The 19,712-nt window shown below is 39.5% G+C and overlaps 2 protein-coding genes across 8 annotated transcripts in view; one reads left to right on the forward strand and one right to left on the reverse strand.

The window, feature by feature from the left end:
- The window catches only part of SCAMP2 (secretory carrier membrane protein 2), a 19,259-nt gene extending 15,328 nt beyond the window's left edge, over positions 1 to 3,931 (reverse strand). The window contains exon 1 of the mRNA XM_075208246.1: positions 3,810 to 3,931. Coding sequence (XP_075064347.1) covers positions 3,810 to 3,866 — 57 coding nt within the window. The 5' untranslated portion in view covers positions 3,867 to 3,931. The remainder of the gene's footprint in view (positions 1 to 3,809) is intronic.
- MPI (mannose phosphate isomerase) lies at positions 3,861 to 15,888 on the forward strand. Of its 7 annotated transcripts, none has more exons than XM_075208239.1 (9): positions 3,861 to 3,952; positions 4,352 to 4,576; positions 8,000 to 8,127; positions 8,616 to 8,816; positions 8,998 to 9,139; positions 9,237 to 9,425; positions 9,511 to 9,684; positions 13,644 to 13,852; positions 15,532 to 15,888. In XM_075208239.1, exons 2-9 carry the CDS (start codon positions 4,519 to 4,521, stop codon positions 15,742 to 15,744), a joined length of 1,314 nt encoding a protein of 437 aa, XP_075064340.1. In that variant the 5' UTR covers positions 3,861 to 3,952; positions 4,352 to 4,518; the 3' UTR covers positions 15,745 to 15,888. The 7 variants fall into 7 exon arrangements, with proteins under 7 accessions (XP_075064340.1, XP_075064341.1, XP_075064345.1 ...); XM_075208240.1 differs by lacking the exon at positions 3,861 to 3,952 and adding an exon at positions 4,084 to 4,126 and having other exon boundaries at positions 4,352 to 4,534; XM_075208238.1 differs by lacking the exon at positions 3,861 to 3,952 and adding an exon at positions 4,088 to 4,126.
- Positions 15,889 to 19,712: the final 3,824 nt, after the last annotated feature.

Raw genomic sequence — 19,712 nt, forward strand, 5'->3', positions numbered from 1 at the left:
TTACTTTCAAGTGGCACTAAACCACAAACTATGTTTGATAAATTGAAGTACATAGTGAGTTGCAGCCAGGGCTATTAAGACAGAAAAAAAAGAAAGTTCATAATGTCAACTATATGACAGCAAGTATTGAGATTGTAATACCCTCATCAATAATGGACTTTAAAATTAGTGTTTTTTATACTGAGCTTTTTATATTTTACATTAAAATATGAGTTTGCAGGTGTGTGTTTTGACAGATGTCAGTGCAGGTTAGCAAATGACTGCACAGCTACAATAGCACTATATATATCTACTATATAAATGCCTAGTGGCGTGTGTGGAAAAAAAAACCCAAGCTGCAGCGCCACCTGCTGGGCAGAGTTATACACTGAACTATATATTTCTTGAAGGAGAAGTGACAGTTGGGAGTGGTTGGTGGTTGCCGGGGGTGACAGTGGGGAGTTTTTAACACCTTAAGTAGCTTGATGAAGGATGTGGCGATGAAGATGAAGGATGAGGTGATGGAGAAAAATGATGAGGTGGTGACATGTGGACAAAACCACGGTAAAAAAGTGCGCTTGCGTCGGGAAGTAACGCTCTTCCCCTGAGGAGGCCTGGGCTAGGCCCAAATGCATGACAAGAACCTTTTTAACACCTTAAGTAGCTTGATTTGACTAGAATGCATGAGTATCATGCACGGGTTAACTTGTATGTGTGTGTGTATATATATATATATATATTTATATTGTCTGTCTGTGTGTGTGTTAAGGAATATAGATTGTAAGCTCCAACGGGGCAGGGACTGATGCGAGTGAGTTCTCTGTACAGCGATGCGGAACTAGTGGCGCTATTTAAATAAATGGTGATGATATATATATATATATATTTATTTATTCTGGGTATGGTCTAGCGCTCCCTGCCATTAGCTTAGCACTTAAGGCTAAAAGCCAAAACACACAATACTTGTACCAATTAAGTATATTTACAGAATCATTAATAGCCAAGTGCCAGAGGCAAAAAAATCAGTGAATGTTGGTCAAGCACTGACTGAGCTCTGCAGAGTTTTGCACCTGCAATATGGAAGGGAAGGGAAGAGAGGAGAGGAAAAATGCCAGGAGTAGCAAGTGTGCTCACAAACTGACAGACCAGATCAAAGAGTCCTGGTTTACTCAATGCTAGGGGAGGAATCTAAAGATCAAATAACATATAAATCATGGGCTTCTGGCAATTATCCTGACCTGAAATGGTAAGGAGGCTAAACATTTACTGCTGAAGTGTGACAAGTAAATATTTAGCAACTCATGTGGAACTGAAAAGTAATAACAGGCTGTACTACTGCTGAAGGATTGTTTTATCTACACATCCTATCAGGTCTATGGGAAAAGGAGCTCCATCTATAATATCCCCGACAGTAATCTATGGTTAATGGGTATTGCCGCCCAAATAATATAATATAATTTAATATGTAGCGAGCAGCTATTTAAAAAATAAAATGTATTTGCCTTCTTTGTTCTTGTCTACTACAGCCTTCTACCTCCTGCCATGAGCCAACGCCAACAAAGATCAAGCTCATCTGTTTCAGAAGCTATCAATCTATTTACAGCAACTATGTCAGTCCGACGCCACCGCAAATGGAAAATATATAAGTGCCGATAATCTCAGGGCGCCATATATACTACCACGAAAGAAGTGTGTGACTGGCAGGGGGGCATCGGACACCCGAGCCGGTCCCATAGTGGGCTACCTTGGGCTGGGTTACTGGCCCATCTACATTTTTTTCCTTTAAAATTTTCCTAATAGGCTGCTGAGTTGATTCTTGCGCCCCGGGCAAAGGTTTTCCAGCCCTCCTCCTCATCAGCAATTTCTATTGTTTTTCCCAGTGCCAATTTTGTATTTGCTGCCCATGTGAACAGCATACACATTTTACCATGGGGATCAATAATGCCATAGCTTGTAGCTTTCAGGCAGTGCATTCCTTACTGTTATGGTGTGTTCTAGATGGAGCATAAGAAAAAGCAAAAAGCATTACAAATGCTGGTCTACACAAGCATAGGCTTTCCTGGGAACAACAGCAGCTCTTGTTTTCAGCAATAAAAAACTTTTTATTTTGATCTGTGCCACATGAATATTCTGACAACATAGCCTTTGATGCACCAAGTTACAGTGAGATATATAGTAGTAAGTATAGTTTTGAAAGCAAAAAAAATAGAGTGTAAATATTAAACACCTTGAAATGATTAAAGCAATAATAGTGGCATATTTCATATTACATTTAAATTATACACAAATGTGTAAGGATAGGTCTAGACAATTTTCCTGTAACGGATTCCAAAAGCATTGAAAACGACTGCAGTAGATATACTTTTTATACATAAACAAAGCAAAATTGAAAATGCAATGCAGACTAAAAATAGATTAAAATTAATTCATATCATTTAGAGGCACAACATTAAATTAGATTACATGCATTCTTTTAAAATTCCCCCTCATTTTATAAAAAACCCTGGTTTGTTCAGCCTATGTCACGGGTATTGGGTGCAACCATATCACACATTCCTGGATATTTACTAAACAAGTGTGATGTCCCCTCCTCCTTGAGCACAAGCTGTATAGTGGAATGGACTATGACACAAGTACATGATAATAGCAGGTCACTGTCACATTAAAATACAGACCTTTTTTTTTTAAGAATACAGCATTTCATTTAAACATTTCCAGTTTAATTACATATACCTTTACTATATTAAGTTCTGATTTACAGATATTTTTAACTGGCACATATCCTTACAATACCAAATATAGCCGTCATACTAAGTCTACATAACAACAAAACTAAGCAAAACATATTCTAACTCTTGAAAGTAATAATCAAAGTGCCACTAGATCTAAAAGACAAAATTGATCTTATGAGAATACATTTTGCAACAAAAATATTTAGAGTTTCCTTATTATGCCAACACACACGTGTGCATATATATATATATATATATATATATATATATATATATATATATACACACACACACATATATACATAGACATATATACATACACACAAACATATACACACACCCACCTCCTTCCAGATTTAAGGTGTAGTTTTAATGACCCCAATGCACTACAGGTCTAAAATAGAAAGTGTTTATATACACAAACGTAAAAAGCACATTTAATTTTACATTTTTAAGGATAAAATCTAAAGCATATACATGCCAAGTTTAAAACCTTATGTTTTTCCTTTTCAGATTTAAATCACACATTTGGTATATGTGACAAGACAAAAGAAGTCAAGCAACTTCTACGGCCATAGAGACCACATATACCAGTACCATATATCTTCTTTAAAAATAACATTATAAACACCAGAATGATGACAGACCTTGCATCTGACAAGATCTCATCAACATACTTTTAACAAAATTACAAATTTAGGAGTCTATAAAAAATAAATAGAAAGTTGATAGCAGTCTACTTAATAAAATAGGAAGAGCATTTAATAGGGTATGTACTGTGCACGCCCACTCCCATATATGTATACAATGGTATCAGGAAACCAGTAATAACAATAGGATGGTGCAAAACACTAGAGCACCCAAACAGCACTATCCGACTGACCCCTCCATAACTTTACACCCTATAGAAACCGAGTCACGTGCGCCTATGCCCCTCCTCCGTCCACCTGCTCCGACCCAGCCCCGGTCTGTGCTCTCTTATTGGCTGCATCGAGTTGCCACTCTGGACTAGTAGCCAGGTAGCCCCACTTGTAGCTAGCAAATAGTTAGACTTGTTTTACCGTTTATAGACGTCAAGGGCATCACCCTCATCCTTACCTGGAAAGGGTTCACGTCCACCGGGTCCGCGAAGGGATTGGTGTCGTAACCGGCCATGGCTCCTGCTGCGAGGCTCGTGAAGCTGGCCAGCCGCGACTCCTCCTTGGACAGGAACCTTCCTGGATGTGACGGGGCAGTTTCAGGTGGGCGGGGCTACACAGTGCAGGGTGGGAGGCGCCGTCAGTGTACTAGCCAATAGCCGTGCAATAGGCCGATGTGGTCGCTTAATGGACGTGGCTCGCCGCCCAATCAGCATGTGAGCTGCTTGAGGAGAGGGAGGGCTCTGTCTGACAGGAGGGATGTGGCTGTGCAGGCAGGTAAGGCTTAGAGCAGGTGAGGCATTGTGACATAGCTCAGTATGACGGCTGCTCGGACGTCACTGCTGTCACAGTATCCTAATTCTGTTTCCTGCCAATCAAAAACACTGCCCGACAATGCCCAGATTCCGTTCTCTGGAACACAACTGTATAATAAGCAACATAGATTATTTTACTGTGCTTACAATAGACAATGATGTATAAAATAAAGACCTATTTTTACAGATCATGGTTTGTGCGGACTGTGCTGTGCCTCTAAATATTGGAAACTTACTATTAGCTGTACGACTGCAGCAGCTGCTTGTCCGGTGACGTCATAGGCTATCTGTGAACTACAGCTCCCGGCGTGCACCGCGCGGTAGCTGCTCCGTGGACAGGGGAAGAAGCGAACGATGGCTGAGCCCCGAGGTGAGCGGTGGGGGTGGAAGGAGGGCAGAAATAGGAAGCAAGGTATTGGGAGAATGCCTCCACTATAATACTGTTAGGAAGAGGCTATGAATGATGGCAGCAGTGTAGGACGTAATAGGAGATGTACTGGAATCCAGCATCATTGCTAAACATAATGTGCATGTACCAAATTAAACCATCCATCCTTGGGTTCATTTACACTCATATTTCTACTGTATCTCACACTCAAACACAGTATTCTAGTATTCGTTGCATAACTACTTTTATTTTTCAGAAGAATTGGTTTAGCAACTAACCTTTTTGGGATTTGTTTTATTGTATGGAATATCGCATAGGACGTGGAATCTTGGCTCTTCTGACTTGCAGGGACATTTATGCACATGTGAGGCTTCATTTAGAGTTACTACGAGTAAATCCAGTTAGAAGCTGCAATATTGCACCTTCCCAAACCATATTGCCCTGCAAGGGAGGGTGGAAATCTTAACATGCAGTGACAGATTCAAAGTTGGGAGGGGTGCACCTCCTAGCTCAACTGTAAAGTGCAGTGTAAAAATAAAGGTGGCCAGTATGTGTGCTACATGCCAAAGCGGCAATTATTTTTCATTTCATGCAAAAAAAATATATATATTTTCACTCCTTGTATTACAACTTGGTTTGTCCATGTGCAAATCTGAAACTTTTAGCTGGATTTGCTTCTAATTCTAACTGTACTGTACCAAATGGAGAACTTTTGGTGTAGATCATCTCACATCTCAATCCCAGAAATAATTTAGCGAATCAAACAGTTCAGTCCAGCGAAGATTTTAGTAAGGAGTGCACTGCTATAGCCTGCTGTATTTATGCTGTCTCATTAATGGCACATAAAACATCTCTACCTAAAATCTTATGAAATTGTAATCTGGACCCTCTTTTTATAAAGATATTCACTCACTCATTTCTCTTTTATTTTAGTATGAGTTCTCTAAACACCAGGTCATAAACAGTTCTACTCTGAGAACCATACCTCTGCATATTGTTATATTTTACCCATGGACTCCAATTGAACGATGCCCCTAGTGCCCAAATATCATGTACAATTAAAGTAGTCAATAAAAGTCTGCCTGCCAATGTTATAGATACAAATATAATATAGATGGGATTGATAGGCTGACATTATATTCAAACAAAATGGTCTTGAACACAGCATCTTAGACATGCGGATGTATTAAGAAAAATGTATGCAGCTTGCTACCTTAATCAGTGTGGGGTTTTTCTACTGCCCACCACTTATGCTCACACCTCTTTTTGTTTGTGTGGGTCACTAGTATCAGACATGAATAGACTGAGAAAAGGATATTATAGAAACAGACTCCTTCCAGGACTTGAAGGACAAATCTCACGTTTCTAATAGTAGGCTCTATAAATACCTTTAGCTAAGACACTCAGCTGTTAGACCGATGGCAAACTATCAAAACTCCTGTTTAAAATCCCTCCTTAGACAGGAAAATCTACCTAGAGGTTTCTTTAAACTTTATTACTTGCCTGGATATAAATTAGGTCCAAATGGATGTCTGATATTCCCCAACTGACTGTTAAACAATGCGAGGAGGCCATGGAGAATATCTCCCCTTCCTTCATATCTGCAAAGGATTGGTTGATACAGATGTAGTACTGTGCTGTTTCACCTTGTACTGTGCCATTGTTTGTCCTTGTACGGCGCTACGGATACTTTGTGGCGCCCTATAAATAAAAATTAATAATAAATAATAGTAAGTATACATAGATTATTATATCATATTAATGGGAAGCTCTTGTCAAACTGATGCAAATTGTGGTCACACAAACCTATATGAAATGTACTATCCATAACATGAAATTCTAGTACAAAACAAGAGAGACAGGGATTATTTGAGGGGCATGGGGAAGCATTCTTTAACCTGCTGTCAACATTATTTTAATTAAGGCCACTGCAGCCATTCGTTGTATCTAGTGTGTGTAAGCCGTTGGTTCAATAGTCTGCTTCATCTCCCCCTTTTACACTGCGTTAGAGGAGCCCAGCTCCCCTTCATAATCCCTTCTCTGTACTTTACATCAAGTGGTAGATTGTACAACCCCTGTGCCAGTACTAATGGCCCTTCTCAGCCAACAAGAGTTCCCGTGCAGCAAAATCCCCTTTTTCTTTGCTTATTCCATGGCTGCCATTCCGATGGGTTAATTCTCTAATCAACTGAGCAGAGACAGAAAAATAAACACAAATGGGGGGATTCAATTCTCCGCGTTACGGGTAAAAGTAACGCAGCCTGCGCATTATTACCGTTATTATGACGATAGTTTCAACGCCAGCTTTTTGCTCGCAGCTCCCTGAGCTGCGAGCAGAAAGCCGGGCTAAAACTACCGTAATAACTGTAATAGATTTAACACCGCGCTAATTACTGGGGGAAATTTAATTCCTCCCAAAATGTATACACAGATCAGCCACAACTTTGAAAATGTTGCATTTTGGAGGAGAAGCACATTGTAATGAAACAACTTCAAGTAAAGTCCACTCACTCTCATGATTTATTTAAGCCACAAATGAAGCTAAAGTTACATTGTTAGCTCATTTCTGTTTGATATCATAGTACGACATTTGTATCATGATCCCTTCAATGTATAGCGCTGAGTAATATGTATTTAATAATAAAACCGAGCAGTATTTTAGGAGGAAAATGAAACGTTTTATTTACTGAAAGGGTTGGTTGTAAAGTAGTAGAAGGTTGAATCTTGATGTGACATTTACACGTTTGCACATTGCGACTCTTCAGAATTCTCTGTCTCCTTGTGCACCCTAGTAGTACGCGGAGGCATCACCCTAGATGGGTGAGTACCTTGAAGTGCAGTGACCGGACCATGTAGACACACTAGTGCAAATCTAAAGCATTTAGCACTGCGTCAAAATCTCAGTAAATGTTTTGTTGCCTCAGGTACAATTTTTGCAAAACTCCCTTGTTATGTTGCCACTTGTTCTGTAAATGCATACATCCCAACATTTCATATGGTCAGAGGGACACTTAAGACCTTTAAAAAAACAAAAGAAAAACAATAAAACCCAAAAAAACATTTCATACATTCATAGTCATAAATGTGCGACTATGACTTTGTATCAGACACTCAAAGTATGTGCTTGTGTCTGATATAAAGTCCCATAAATCCTACTTGAATAAAACACCACAAAACATTGAAACAAAAGCGGTTATAAGAAATAGATGCTGTGGTACATTTCTGAGCCAAATAAACACACTGAGTCAGTTTATCCATTTATACGAACCAATAGAGCGACAGTTTGAGAGAAAAAATGGACAAGGGGGCACGGGGGACGTAGGGTTTGGACCAAAAGAGGTACTCTCCCTCCAACATAAAGATACTGGAGTGGACTGTAAATGTCACTGTTGTATTTGACTTCCTTCCTCTAGTTTCTTTAATTGTTCTTTCTTCCTCTATTTGCAGTATTTCTCCTGTCTTGTGCAGTACAAGACTATGCATGGGGCAAGCAGGGCAGTGACAGTGAGGTGGCTTATTTGTGGGCTAGTGGTGACCCTACACGGCAGATAGAGCCAAACAAGCCATATGCAGAGGTAACCTAAGAATTCTAATAAGTGGAAAATGTATGAAAGTGTATTAGACTGTTGAATACAACAGAAATGATCATCAACCCATGAAACATATTGCTATTTTTGGCTAAACCGGGTATATCACACAGATTGTATGACTAAAGTGTGAAACTCTTCAAATGACTTTGAAGAAATAAAGAAATAATTGGTGGCATTGGTCAAAATCCTGTTATCGCTGTGCTTTAAATGCAGTTTTGGTAAAGAAATTCAGTACCTAAGATGTTAATGTATATAGCAAAAGTGTTAGTTTTCATTGGATATTGGATATTTCTGAAACATGGTACAGAGTAAAAAAAAGATGCTGAATTCTATAGTAACCAGGCATTTGCTTTCATTATCTAAATTGTACTAGAAACATTATAGCTAAAGCCTGATTGTGTGTTCATACTTAATCCCATAATCCATTGTATTGTTATTTGCCCCTCTTCAAGATTTATGTTTTTCTTCATTAGTTGTGGATGGGAACTCACCCCAAAGGTGATGCTCTAATCATAGACAACCGTGTTACCCAGAAGACCTTGGGAAAATGGATTGCAGCTCATCCAGAATCTCTGGGGTCCAAAGTCAGAGAAGTTTTCCAGGATCAACTTCCTTTTCTGTTTAAAGTGCTATCAGTTAGGCTTGCACTGTCCATCCAGGCTCATCCAGACAAGGTAAGATAGTTTGTGGGACTAGACTGAAAATACAAATAGTAAGTTAAAATGATGAATCAGGATAAAAAATATGAGTATAAAGAGATGGCTTTAATTGGAGGGACGGTCTTTGTATTCACCTTACATTGCTTTTCCTCCTCTACTCTATTACTTCTCATCTCATTATCTTACTCTAATATAGGCACTGGCTAAGAAGCTCCATGCTCAATTTCCACAGCATTACCCTGATGACAACCACAAACCAGAGATGGCCATAGCGCTCACCCCTTTCCGGGGTCTATGTGGATTCAGGCCTATATCTGAGATTCTAGGCTTCTTGCATGGTATGAACACCCGTACCCCAATCCCCACTCTACAGTGCATATACAAGGGGATGATCAAGTCTTCTTAACCCATGAGCCACCTTTTATTGTCCTTCAGATGTCCCAGAGTTCCGTGCACTTATTGGTCAGGATGCTGCACAGCAGTTGGAGTCTAGTGCAGCAGATCCCTGTAAAGAGGTGGAGGAGCGGAGGGCACTGCAGAGATGCTTCACTTGCATGATGCAGAGCAGCAAGAAGGAGTGTGCAGAACAACTTAATTTTTTGGTGCAGCGTGTAACTCAGCAAGGTACACATGATTGTATGTGTATGTGCTTCTGGCTGATCACACTAATAAATGTGTATAGTCTGCTTCTTAACTATCTGTTTTCCAGTTCAGAGTGGAGGGGATGTGTCTTACTGTATTGGAGATCTGCTCCTTAAACTACACTCACAGTTCCCTGGAGATATTGGCTGTTTTGCTATTTATTTTCTCAATGTGGTGACTCTGCAGCCTGGAGAAGCTATGTATCTGGGAGCCAATGAACCCCATGCTTATCTGGAGGGAGGTGAGTATCTGTAGGGCCTACAGGTGAAATATAATGTTTCTCTGCTTTTGAAGCAGATACCGTTGTGTTTTCTGTGTATAATATGCTTTTCTTTTTTTTTTTACTTCTGAGCATGTGCACAAAGCACAAGTTTTGTGAATAATACTTTGTGTGCTTGCGCAGCAGTAAAAAAATAAAGCGTATTATACAACGAAAGCGCAGTTTGCATACAACTCAACATGCCCCCCTCTATCCCCTGTACATTCTCTGTGTATGTCTTTTAGTCTCCTATTTTCAATTGCTGTGTTAAAGACAAAGGGGGAAACTTGCTAAAGTGCGGTTTTGTGTGTGAGCGGTTTGCAAACCGCCACACTTCAGATACGATTTTCTGGCCCAAAATGGAGAATTTCTTATCCTGCCGTTTTGAGGGTGAAAACTCAAAATGCATCTGGTGGGTGGTGGTTTGCTAAATAGTAACTCACATTTGTATTGGGCAAAACCAACATAGTAAAAGCAGATGCGGTTTGCTGATGCAGAGTGCCTTGCCAGTTGTAGTGTGGCCTGCTGGTGCCATCCTGCCAGGCTCACTTGTTTTAGAGAAATGAAGATAAATAATTCTCTACTGGCAACAGCATGCAATGAGATTCAGAGGAGAAGATTAATTGCAAGCTCTCAATGTGATGGGGAGAGGGAGAAATCTGATGCGGTAGAAAAGTGTGCTGGGACTGTGCTTGTGAAATAGAGATGGTAATTTAGACAGCAGTGAGGTGTGCTGTCTTGTGCTATGGGAGCTGGAGATTTATAGGATTTACATAGGAAGAATATGGACAGAGTGAGGAGAAACCTGTTATTTAATTTCAGGACAAAATTGTTGGTAAAGAATTTGTGTGATATCTGTATATCTTCATGCAGAGTTTGGAGCCCAGCTAACAGTCATGCAAACAGCAGAGGTATGAGATAAAATTACCTCTTCTCCAAGGATAAAGCAGTAAGGATGTACAGTTGTGTCCAAAAATATTGTCACCCTTGCACTTTTTCCAAATAACTCACCTTTTCTTTTAAACATAAGCTGAAATTAACTATGATATTTGGTCTCCTCAATTATTTTTTTGTTAATATTACAAAACGTATGTTTTTATTCTGAATTTAATTCCGTGTATCATTTTAAATCCGAAAATAAAATGGTATTGACAAAATTATTGGCACCCTAGACTTAATATTTGGTAGCACAGCCTTTGGTCAGAATGACTGCAGTCAACCACTTCCTACAGCCATGAATGAGCTTCCTGCACCTCTCTCCTGGCAGGTTGGTCCACTCTTCATGTGCAATCTGCACCAGTTCTCCCAGCTGCTGTTGTCACATCTCTCCACAGGTGTTCTGTGATATTTAAATCTGAACTCAGATTATAAAGCCTTGTCTTCAACCACTTACTAGGTGTGTTTGGGATCATTGTCCTGCTGGAAGACCAATGACCTTCAATTGAGACTCAGCTTTCTGACACTGGGTTCAACATTGTCCTGGTAATCTCCAGATTTCATGATGCCATGCACACTTTCAAGGTACCCAGTGCCAGATGTAGCACAACTATCCCAAAATAATCACTGAACCTCCTCTATGTTACTGTAGGGAAGGTGTTCTTTTCTTTGAATGCTTTATTTTGCTTTCTGTAAACATAGGATGTGCCTTATCAAAAAGCTTTAATTTGGTCTCATCTGTCCACAGGAATGTTCTCTCAGATGGAATGTGGCTTATTCTGGTGTGTTTTGGCAAACTCCAGTCAGGTTTTCTTAAGTCTCTCAGCAGTGGGGGGCCTCGTACCATATAACCCCCTATTATTGAGTTGGCAATGGATGATAAGAGTTGAAATTGTTGTACCTTGTGTCTGAAGGTCAGCTTGAATCTGTTTAGCAGTTAATCAAGGTGCTTTCTCCACCATTTGAACAATCCTGTGCTACAATCTTCGTTTAAAAAGTTTTCTCATGCGTTCAGGAAGCTTTGCTACAGTGCCATGAGCCTCAAGCTTCCTAATAACATTATACGTTTGAAATATCAAGGTCTCTGGAGATTGATTTCTTTCTAGCCCTTAGATTGTACATGCTTTCTCTGTCTGACATCCTTAGATAGTTCTCTGGCTTTCTTTCTTGTCTCCATGCACATTGTAGTATACCGTGACACAAAACAGGCATCTGCTACTCATTATAGGTGAGTTCAGTACCAAGGTGAAGGAGAATTACCTACTTGAAATCTAATTATTTAAATCTAGCTACTCCTAAAAGGTGCCAATAATTTTGTCCAGTCCTTTTAAGGATTTCTGTGTGGAATAAGCTACAATTTATAAATACTGCAGCAAACCAAACATTTACATATATGGATACCAAAATATTACTTGAATTTCAACAATTTTGTGGAAGTAATGTCAATCGTTTTGTCCACAACTATATTTGATACATTAATGTATATACTCGTATATTCTATAGACAGTAATATTTATACAAATCAAAAAATCACATTAAACTACATCTCTATAGAATGCAAGGGAGTGTGTGTGTAGGGTTTTTTTGTTTATACTTTTTGGAATGTGTTTTAAAAAAAAAAACAATTTGCCTCATTTCTGACACACAACGTAGCTCGTATAGCGTGAAATGTGAGAAAAATCACCTGTCAGAACTACACCTAAAATAATCTAACTTTTTTCAGGCAGTTTGTAAGCTTCGCATGGTAAAAATCAGAATTGTGGTTTCAGATCTGGCAGTTTCACCTTCAATAAATGGCACAGTTTACAAACTATACATAAAAAGGCAAAAACGCAGTTTTGTTAAAATTTACAAATTCGCACTGCTCCAGTTTTCACATTTTAATGCCTCATTTAATTGTTCTGGGAATAGTTAAATAACGAATGCTAAGGTAAACACATACTAATACTTAATTTAGCCCCACTTACTGCAATAAAGACCAAGGGGTATATTTACTTAACGGCGGGTTTGAAAAAAGTGGAGATGTTGCCTATAACAACCAATCAGATTCTAGCTGTCATTTTGTAGAATGCACTAACTAAATGACAGCTAGAATCTGATTGGTTGCTATAGGCAACATCTCCACTTTTTCAAACCCGCAGTTTAGTAAATCTAGCCCCAAGTGTGAAAAACAGGAGAACAGCAATATGTCCTAGGTAAAGTGCATCTTGTTGCAGACAGATTATAAATCTACATAATTTGGATGACTTTCACAAGCGCTAACAACCACTACGTACTCCCATGTACCACCATTATTGGACCTGGGTCCATGTGCCAGCCAGTAACACATCGGTACAGGGATTAGGGATAATCGGTTGGTTTTGCACCCTCTCAACTGACTTAAACACAAAATGTGGGAGACATACTCTACACCATCTCGCTTTCAGTGCTGGACCGTTGCTAGGAAACCTGGTGATGTCACTTTCTGTTTAGATGTGAGTAATTATTTAGGAGTGATGGGCGATGTCCAGATCATGTACCATCTGCAGAGATGATTCTAGCGTTTCTGCTCTCTGTGATAACGTGTGTGATCCATCCCTTACCACCACCTTCCAGCATAACATACAGAGCCTATACTGATGATGGATGTATTATACAGAATACCCACAGTAAATAGGGCTTAATTTGCTCACACCACTAATGTATATAAATGGTGTACTTTTGTTTCTGGGTATTACTGCACTCAGGACTAGCAGCTTGAGGGATGAATTTCAGGGTCTTTTATGCTTGTCTACTCCTGGGTAATGCTTACCAAGTGGGAAAAAAAAACAAAATAATTTGCTACCAAATTATAACCCCTTGTCCAGAAAACCGCTGCAAAAAACTAAAAGGGACTTAAACTGAAGCCGTCCAAAACAAAAATTTGATTTGGATAGTGAAAACGTATAATCCCTCTTATTGTGGTTAATTAAAAATTGATGTGCATCTTTTGTCACCTGAACGGGTCTACAAATTTCTTTCTACAGACTGCGTGGAATGCATGGCTTGTTCTGATAACACCGTACGCGCTGGACTCACCCCTAAATTTATAGATGTGGACACACTGTGTGAGATGCTAACTTACACACCAGCGCCTGCCACTGCCAAACTGTTTACTCCAACACCAATGAGCAGTGACCCCTATGCCCTCCTCTACAACCCCCCTGTGCCTGATTTCACAGTCATCAAGATTGAGGTGAATTAATTGAGATTTTATACACATAAAATTAGTTTTTAGCATTATTGATTTATTTTTCTATTCTGGTTTTTTTTTGAGGGGGGAGGGGGGGGGGAGAGAGTGGTGTAGTGTAGAAAGACAGGTTTTATAAAGAAACTACCTGAAAAGGAACCAGTTACTTTCATTGTAAAAATACACTGCTGTATGACCCTAAAGAATGACACATGCACAGAATTCAGTAGAGGTTCCCACTGGAACAGGAAGAACGCCAAAGTCTTGCCAAGTAATATTCAGTTTTATTAACTCCTGTGACCTCCTCTCAACAGAAATACGTTTTTAAAATATTCACACTGTTGTGAAATAATGTTTCATATGTCAGCATTGCATTTTCACTGGAAATCTTAAATGATAACTCCAGCGCCAGAACTGGAAGAAAGCTGCAGTGTTGCGAATACATGTGCTATTATCACCATAATTAGTTTTAGTTTTTCTCCAGGCACTCGCAGAAGCATGTACACTATATGTTAATTTAAATCTATGGTCCAATAATTAAAGGAAATTGATATTCACAAATCGGTAAATATTGACACAAACTTGAAATTTTCTTTTTAATTAAAGCATAAACATATGGTATGGTACAATCCAGTAACAAAAAGTAATACAATGCATGTACAGAAATATATATTCTCTTCAAGCCCAATTGAATGACCAATAGTAGTTGTTAAATCATTTCACACAAATAATAAATGTTCTTTAAAAATTAGATTAAGCCCGATGAAACAAGACTTTTAAATTTTAATTTAAATTAATTCAGACTTCATAAGAAAAATGTTACCTAAAAAGGCCTCTGTACTCCATCTCAGGTTTGCCACTCCGTTCCTTTCCACCACTGGCTATGACCACTAGATGGCTACTCATGCCAAAAAGATTTGCTTAGCCTTTACAGAGATTTTGTTTTCTTTTATTCCTTTTGTACTTTGCAATATTATAAATGTACAAACAAAGTGTTGACAAATGTTTGCAATATATACACACCTATTACAATTCTTGTCTCAAGGTATATCAAGGGTGACAGATACCAAAACACTAGACTGTATATAGCACATTATAACAGCCTGGCTGCCAGATATCAGAGGGTGAAAGGAGGTCACTGATTCATTGTAAGACCTTCTGGTCCTGTACCTACTGAAAATCCCCTCCTTCTCTTATGTCACAAGTTAGTGCTTGTACTTCACTTTTATTAATTCACAATTTGGTTTTAGACATGCATTATCTGGCTTTTAATAGAAAGTTATGCTATAAGGAAGATGGAAACTGTGAGAACATAGAGGTCAGGCGCCAAAGGAACCAGAAGTAGAACTTCCACCATGGTTTCTGTTGCTTGTCACCTGTCCAAGACACAATTACATAAAAAGGGAATACTTTTAAACATGTGATAATGAGAGTAACAATGATTTATGTTGGATCTGATAAATCTCCTTCATGGATACATGTTAAACAGTAATTGTAAGACAGACTTTAATAAGAATGTTAAAAATAAGTTGTCTTGATAATAAATGGTACACTGCTGAGGATTCTAACTGACAACATGTTTTATATCCATATCTTTGAACAATGGCAAGAAACATTATTGCCATGCTCTTTTTTACATGCTTTTTTTAACCGTATAATATAATGTATGCTTCTTTTCCCTCCAGGTAGCCTCTACTGTATCACAATACCACGTGCCGGCCTTAGATTCTGCAAGCATTCTGCTGCTGGTCAGGGGCCAGGCCTCAAGCAGCGGATTGAATGGTGGTTTAAGTCTTCAACCAGGCTCTGTTCTCTTCATCTCTGCTAATGAAAGTTTAACCCTGAGTGTGGAACCATCTCATAATCTCCTCTTATTCAGGGCGTGTTCTCTGCTGTAATATAGGAAAATGTGCAATATCTGTTACATCATCCCTTTCACAGTTCACTCCGGCACTATTGCGTGTTAAAAATAAATTGTTTGAAATTAGTTATTTTAAAATTAATATATACCTGATGCAGATAATAAAACAAGAGTACCACAATATCTGCAGTGATATTTGGGTGTTATTGCTTGGTGTAGAGAATAAGGTATCCTTCCACTTACAATAATAAGTTAGCCATATTATCACTATTCCTTTGCAATCCATAGCGGATATTTTATATTACTTTGTCTAAGGGAAATTAATTGTTTATGCCTATATGTACTGCTGAATATTTAGTGAAGTATGAATACACCGCCACCCTCCCATGGACCATAGAAGAGAGCATCCAATTATAATCCAAGGCGGCAGGTGTTTGTTAGGTTGGCCTCTACCACACACAAAGGACAAAGTAAGAGTCACTCTCATGCATATGCTGGAAAGTCTTAGCTAGTAGCAATAGTTTCACTATTGCTACTGGAAAATTATTTGTCTTCAAGGCGGACATGGAAGTGCCAATCAAGTACCATTAAAATATAGGATGAGATTCAAAGGCCAGTAGCTCAGAGGTAGTGCAAAATTCAAGTTATTTTATAGAGTGGAAATGGCCACCCACAAGTAATCTCCCTAAAATGTGCCCTTTTCATGCCTTTATGTCAAATCAATAATATTTCTTCACCCCAAAAAGAAAATGGAGATACAAAACTAGATACCCTAGAGCAGTTACTATGATTGCTCCTCACCTCATTAAATAGTGCCATTTACTCTATAAACCTATGCGCCTCTCAAGGCACACACAGGTCTGAGGCAGATTTTCCACTTTGTAAATGACCTCCACCACATTCACACAATGTACTTAGTAGGTTATTCTGTGAGGAGGCCGTTCATAGGTTAGACTTCTGTTTGTAGACATCATGCTCTTGCTCTGGTCTCATAAGAGGATATAATCCTTTACAACAGGACAACTTGTGAAGCTGTGTTGGTTAGTCGGTGGTGTACAATAAAATCTAATTGTATCTTGCTATTTATTTCGCTAGAAAGTAGTTTTTATATGTATGGTTTTGTTATGACCACCTTCAGTAGTATTAACCCCAGTGTTATGTTACAGGAGATTATTTACATATTCTTCCACACAAGACACTTCCTGCAGAATAACATAAGGGGGAAAGGAACATCAGAGCATAGTAGTAAATGTAATCAAAACTATGTTTTCCTAACAAACTTTGTAAAAACAAATACAAGTTTATTAGAAGAGGAAAAACTACACAGTGACTATCTTTATAGAAAAAGCATAAATGCATTTTATACCAATAGAACCTGGGCATCATTATTCTCACTACAGCATTGCCATATTGGTAATCTTGTCTGATGAGACTTCATTTGGAATAATATCCCAATTTGCATTTAATTGGCTACACACATGGGGCCTAGTGCTTTCCCTAAACTACCATATTCCAAGGTCATGGTTATTGGATACTTCTGCTGGTCTAAATCATTGCAGGTAAGACAGGCTTGGCTCCACATCTTGATTTAAGCACAGTTCCTGGTTCGTAGGTTTTTCCTACCCATTTAAAGTTAACACTGTCACACAATGTTAAAGGGAAACTATTAAAAATTTGTATTGTGCCAGTGTTAATATATTGCCAAGCAAGTGCGGGTCAGTAGTTCTTGAGGCACCAGTGCAACAAAGATAGTGCAATATGAAACATTTTATTTGTTAAAGTGTCTGGCTTATAAACATTACAAATAGTTAATACTTTTACCTAACATTTTAATATAAACAATATTTTGCCCCCACAAAATTGAATTATAGTATCTAAATATCAAAGGAATGATAGGCACATAGAAAGTAGGCAGTTATATACAAATTAAGGCCCATCGGCCACCTTATCAGGTTTAAAGCATGGGGTAGATAAGCCCTACAATAATTCTCACAACAGTTCTTAGTAAAGCTGGGTACACACTACACTGTTTTCGTCCAATAATCGGCTCAAACAGCCGCCATACGACCGCTCGTTCAAAAGTCGGGTCAGTGTGTGCAGTGACACGATGGTCGAAAGTCTGCCCAAATGGACGATTGTCGCCTCATTTGGTTGGTCGTATCGTTTAATATTTTCGGTCCAATCTCGTTTCCGCTGTGTAGGGTGTATAAACTTCCGACCGATCCACAACAGTGAGTACGAAATTACAGTCATTGCTCACAACAACATGGCTGTAAAAAGTCGCTAAAGGGACGTCCGCTCTTCCCTTTATCGTCCTAAACAAGGCTAGTGTGTATGCAGTCCATGGACCGAGCGATCGGAACATCGATCACATGTAAAATCGCTCGGCATAAAAAGTTGGTCGAAATTAAGCACCTACCGAATGTACATTTTATTTGTATCGAGTCAGTATGGAAACCTTAAAATAAAAGTAAAATAAAATGGCTTTCACCAAGTGCATATATTTAGGAGACCCCTCCCCCCTGCAACCTTCAGTTTTTGTCGAGTGCCCAGAGGAGTTGGGCTTACTTTTGTTAGTCACTGAATTGTTTCACTTTATATATGTTATTTTACTTTTTTCCTACAGAGGAGTGTTTTGTCCTCACAGAGCACAATTGTTAGGTAGAAGCAGCTGTCCGACTGAGAGCCAGGTGGCTCTCACTGAAGGCAGAGAAGAAGTTTTTTCTTTATTTTTGTAGCACTTCTGTGCAGTGACAGGCGGCTTATATAAGCCACTGTCACACTGATTACACAGGTTACCGGCGCTGCCACGGAGGCACAGAGCGCCGGTAACCCCCGCCACCGGAGGCTGTCATTTGGACTATTCCAAGTCTCCCCCTCAGAAAAGGAGGGGGGGGGAACTTGGTATTTGGCCACAGTGAAGCCCTGCAGGGAGGAGCACTGAACAGCGATTACTGTTTATAGAGAGAAGCAGTAAATCGCCCTTGTCAGCCATTGCCTATTAAATGCAAGCGTAGGACGGGGAGAACTGAGATAATAGAGCTCCCCCACCTGCAGAGGAAAAGTGGACTCGCCCAAGGCGCCAAATCTGCGAGGGAAAAGAGACATCAGCTCCTTCTGAAACAGCAGAGTTGCTGACAGACTTCTAATATTGATAGCTTAGCCCTGGAAGGCTAAGTACCCAAATCTTTTTTTTTCTGTACTCCCTATTCTATAGATAGATATATCAGAACACTTATTTATGCATATAGATATATTGGTGCATAGTATATTGCCTGCATAGATACTCTTGCTTTCACATATATCTTTTTATACAGGGATACTATCTTTTGACCTCGACATAGATTAGTTAGTATTCTCTGCCTATGTCTTGTCTGGTTGCCTGTTTTACATTTTATTGCTGAACTATGTTACCTTAAAATGTCTGACAAGGGTAAAGCACCTTGTGCTAAATATTATACTTGTTCCAAGTGTAAAGTCAAATTACCCATTGAACAGCAGAACCCAGGGGCACTCTATACTGACTACGGTGGGGCTCCCATGGAGGCGCAGCCACAGACTAACACCCTAGCTATAGCGGAAACACCGGCGAGGGCGGCTGCCCTGACGCAGGGGTCACCACATTGGTGCAAATGCTTTCTAAACCCACAGAAATTCCAACAGTTATTGCGCTACTTCCTTCAACCTCTGGAACCATTGCCCCTTTAAGTTCAGGGGGGGGACCACAGGAACTACCGAGTCCGTTGTCTCTGAAGAAGCGGGAGATCCCTCTCAAGCCCCCCTTATAGGAGCGCGGGCTTGGTCTACATCTAGTCGGGGGCCTTGATTGGTGAAACTGGTTTTTGGAGGTCCCAAGACATTTACCTAGAAATAAGAGACACAGGTCCTCTAATCCTCTTTTGTCCCTCTCTGACTCGGAGAGATCCTCAGAAGAAGAGGGTGAGGTGTTAGAGGATTCTGGTTCCGCACAGGTTACGGACCAGAGGAGTCTCCCAGATATCGGGA

The sequence above is a fragment of the Mixophyes fleayi genome, chromosome 4 (genome assembly GCF_038048845.1).
Source record: "Mixophyes fleayi isolate aMixFle1 chromosome 4, aMixFle1.hap1, whole genome shotgun sequence".
NCBI classification, from domain to species: Eukaryota; Metazoa; Chordata; class Amphibia; order Anura; family Limnodynastidae; genus Mixophyes; species Mixophyes fleayi.